Source organism: Salvelinus fontinalis, unplaced genomic scaffold, assembly GCF_029448725.1.
Source record: "Salvelinus fontinalis isolate EN_2023a unplaced genomic scaffold, ASM2944872v1 scaffold_2109, whole genome shotgun sequence".
Taxonomy (NCBI): Eukaryota; Metazoa; Chordata; class Actinopteri; order Salmoniformes; family Salmonidae; genus Salvelinus; species Salvelinus fontinalis.
The window spans coordinates 7,501-11,402 of NW_026602318.1; the positions used below are offsets into that span (position 1 = coordinate 7,501).

At 45.9% G+C, this 3,902-nt stretch overlaps 1 protein-coding gene across 1 annotated transcript in view; it reads right to left on the reverse strand.

The window, feature by feature from the left end:
- The window catches only part of LOC129850530 (tether containing UBX domain for GLUT4-like), a 10,613-nt gene extending 7,471 nt beyond the window's left edge, over nt 1-3,142 (reverse strand). Inside the window, exons 1-2 of the mRNA XM_055916896.1 lie at nt 3,085-3,142; nt 2,328-2,457 (exon numbers count right to left, since the gene is read on the reverse strand). Coding sequence (XP_055772871.1) covers nt 2,328-2,457; nt 3,085-3,142 — 188 coding nt within the window. The remainder of the gene's footprint in view (nt 1-2,327; nt 2,458-3,084) is intronic.
- Nucleotides 3,143-3,902: the final 760 nt, after the last annotated feature.

Consider the following 3,902-nt stretch of genomic DNA (forward strand, 5'->3'; position numbering starts at 1 on the left):
CAGATGTGTGTGTGGTAAATGTGTGTGTCTACATAAAAACCACTGAACCATAAATGTATCACTGCAGGTCGTCTCAAACACATGAACTTCTCCCTAGATTGTTGTTCCCCCAGATTCCCGGGCGGACCGGAGCTAACATTTATTCTAGAAGCTTCCGTGGCAAAGATTTAGTGATGATGTCATCACAGAGAAGACGAAAGGGGTGACGGGCAGACAGCTGGTCTCAAAGAGAGTAGGGCACTATAAAATGTTATTTCTTGCCTAATTCCGTTTACTTTTTTTTCCTAAATTCTGTTTTCTCCGTGTTGCTTTTCCAGGTTTCCGGTTTCAAAAACAACTACATTGGATGTTCAGTCCACAACAATGTTTACCACATCAGAAGACCACTTCTAAGGTCTGGGAAAAATAGAAGAACTGTAGATTTCTGGGTGTAGTTACCCTGTAATGCCAGTGAGCACCAGGAAGAGACCGCTGTCCCCGATGGTGGAACCAGCGTCCCAGCTATGACAGCAGTCTTACTTTAACTGTGATGTGTTTGTCCCACCTAGCTATCATAAGATGAATATACTAAGTCACTCTGGATAATTACTGAAATGTAAAATGTTTGGTTAGGGATGTTTCTGTAGTGCTCGTGTGACTGCAGAGTTTTGCTAAACAAACAGCCTCGGATTGATTTTACATTTACATTTTTAGTCATTTAGCAGACGCTCTTATCCAGAGCGACTTACAGTAGAGTGCATACATTTTATTACATTTTTACATACTGAGACAAGGATATCCCTACCGGCCAAACCCTCCCTAACCCGGACGACGCTATGCCAATGACATCATTCTGCCAGGTAGTCAGTCCACTTTGTAGTTAACATTTAAATTAGAAGGTTTTTGGGAAAGCCTTTCCTTCTCTATCAGAAGAAGGTTATCATTAGCATCATCGCTAACGGCCGAACAAAATGTAGAAGCACGCGCGCACCCACCCCCCTCCACACACACACACACACACACACACACACACACCACACACACACACACACACACTTTGGTACTGTTTCAGAAAGTTGCAGGAAAATAGGAATCACTGATGTATTTTGTTCATGTCTTATGATAAACTTTGTCTAATTAATTCATGTTGTAATAAAAACATTTAGTTGATTTCCTACTAAATTCAATAACATTTAGAATATTGTGGAAATCTGTTTTAATGTCTGGATTCCTTGATTCCGTCCGCAACGCTGATTTCATAGGGCCCTAAGAAAGATGGGGAGGGGCTAGGTAAGGATTCGGGATTAGGGAGGAAGGGGGGTGAAGGGCCATGAGCAGGGCAAAGATTGAGCTCCTAAACTCAAGACAATATGTAGAATAGAGAGAGGGTAGAGAGAGAGGCTGGAGAGAGAGTAGAAAGGGAGGCTGGAGAGAGAGTAGACAGGGGGGCTGGAGAGAGAGTAGACAGGGGGGCTGGAGAGAGAGTAGAAAGGGAGGCTGGAGAGAGAGTAGACAGGGGGGCTGGAGAGAGAGTTGACAGGGGGGCTGGAGAGAGAGTAGACAGGGGGGCTGGAGAGAGAGTAGACAGGGGGGCTGGAGAGAGAGTAGAAATGGAGGCTGGAGAGAGAGTAGACAGGGGGGCTGGAGAGAGAGTAGAGAGGCTAGAGAGTAGAGAGACTGGAGAGAGAGTAGAGAGGGGCTAGAGAGAGAGTAGAGAGGGGCTAGAGAGAGAGTAGAGAGGGGCTAGAGAGAGAGTAGAGAGGCTGGAGAGAGAGTAGAGAGGCTGGAGAGAGAGTAGAGAGGCTGGAGAGAGAGTAGAGAGGCTGGAGAGAGAGTAGAGAGGCTGGAGAGAGAGTAGAGAGGCTGGAGAGAGAGTAGAGAGGCTGGAGAGAGAGTAGAGAGGCTGGAGAGAGAGTAGAGAGGCTGGAGAGAGAGTAGAGAGGCTGGAGAGAGAGTAGAGAGGCTGGAGAGAGAGTAGAGAGGCTGGAGAGAGAGTAGAGAGGCTGGAGAGAGAGTAGAGAGGCTGGAGAGAGAGTAGAGAGGCTGGGGGTGAGGAGAAAGAAAACAGGGCACAGAAAAAAGGAGAGGAGGAGGAGAGCAGGAGGGGAGAGGAGGGGTTGTTGTAACTTGGCACACTCCTGTCTGAGACTCTTTGATCGCAGTGTTCAGCACTCACTCATAAAAATAACATAACCCTCTGGTTCTTGGCAGGCAGGCGAGCCCCCACACACACACACACACACACACACACACACACACACACACACACACACACACACACACACACACACACACACACACACACACTGCACTTGGGCAATCAGTGACAATCCTACCTACCTACCTACCTGGTCTGGGGAAAGTGTGTGAGCAGCTCCCATAGTGTCTGTCCACTGGAGAAAGAACCCTGGAGTCTGGTACCATCTTCCATCTGCAGGGCAATACGCACCTGAGGAACACACACAGAATAGAACACACTGTTTTACAACACACACAGAGACAGAACACACTGCTCTAGAACACACTGTTATAGAACACAGAGACAACACACACAGGGACAGAACACACTGCTCTAGAACACACTGTTATAGAACACAGAGACAACACACACACAGAGACAGAAGACACAGAGACAACACACACAGAGACAACACACACAGAGACAGAACACACTGCTCTAGAACACACTGTTATAGAACACAGAGACAACACACACAGAGACAACACACACACAGAGACAGAACACAGACCTCACACACGACTCATCTACAAAACCCACACACCGCATCTAGAGAACACACACCAACACATAGTGTGACCCGAGGTATCACTAAACACACATCTAGGGAACACACACACATCTAGGGAACACACACACATCTAGGGAACACACACACATCTAGGGAACACACACACGTCTAGGGAACACACACACGTCTAGGGAACACACACACATCTAGGGAACACACACACATCTAGGGAACACAGAGCCAGAATTCCTATTCAGAGCTGTTAGTCATCCAGAGAAGTACAGTCATGATCACAGAGATAATTATAAACTCTACAGTTTATAACACAACACGGGCACCGATTCAAACACTCTACCTGCACTCCCTCTGACACACACGGCCATGTTGTTACCGTTTACCAAGAACGCTTTCATCGTCTGCCACATCTAGACTCCCTGTAACATGGAAATAATCCACACAGACCTAACAACTTACTACATAAACACATTGTTTCACTAAACACATTCTGAGAGAATGATCAGACATGAACCCAGCCACATTCACACAGCTGTTAAATTCGTTGTAACATAAACAAACAGCCGATGACAATCAATCCATCCATCACATTTTATATATAAAAGCCATTTTTACATCAGCCTAAAACCCCAAACAGCAAGCAATGCAGATGGAGAAGCACGGTGGCTAGGAAAAACTCCCTAGAAAGGCAGGAACCTAGGAGGAAACCTAGAGAGGAACCAGGCTCTGAGGGGTTGCCAGTCCTCTTCAGGCTGTGCTGGGTGGAGATTATAGCAGTACATGGCCATTAAGGCCAGATTGTTCTTCACTATGTTATAATGTCTGACTGTCTACGGTGGTGTGGAACGTAAACACTACATGTACAGTATATCACAAAAGTGAGTACACCCCTCACATTTTTGTAAATATTTAAGTATATCTTTTCATGTGACAACACTGAAGAAATGACACTTTGCTACAATGTAAAGTAGTGAGTGTACAGCTTGTATAGCAGTGTAAATTTGCTGTCCCCTCAAAATAACTCAACACACAGCCATTAATGTCTAAACCGCTGGCAACAAAAGTGAGTACACCCCTAAGTGAAAATGTCCAAATTGGGTCCAAAGTGTCAATATTTTGTGTGGCCACCATCATTTTCCAGCACTGCCTTAACACTCT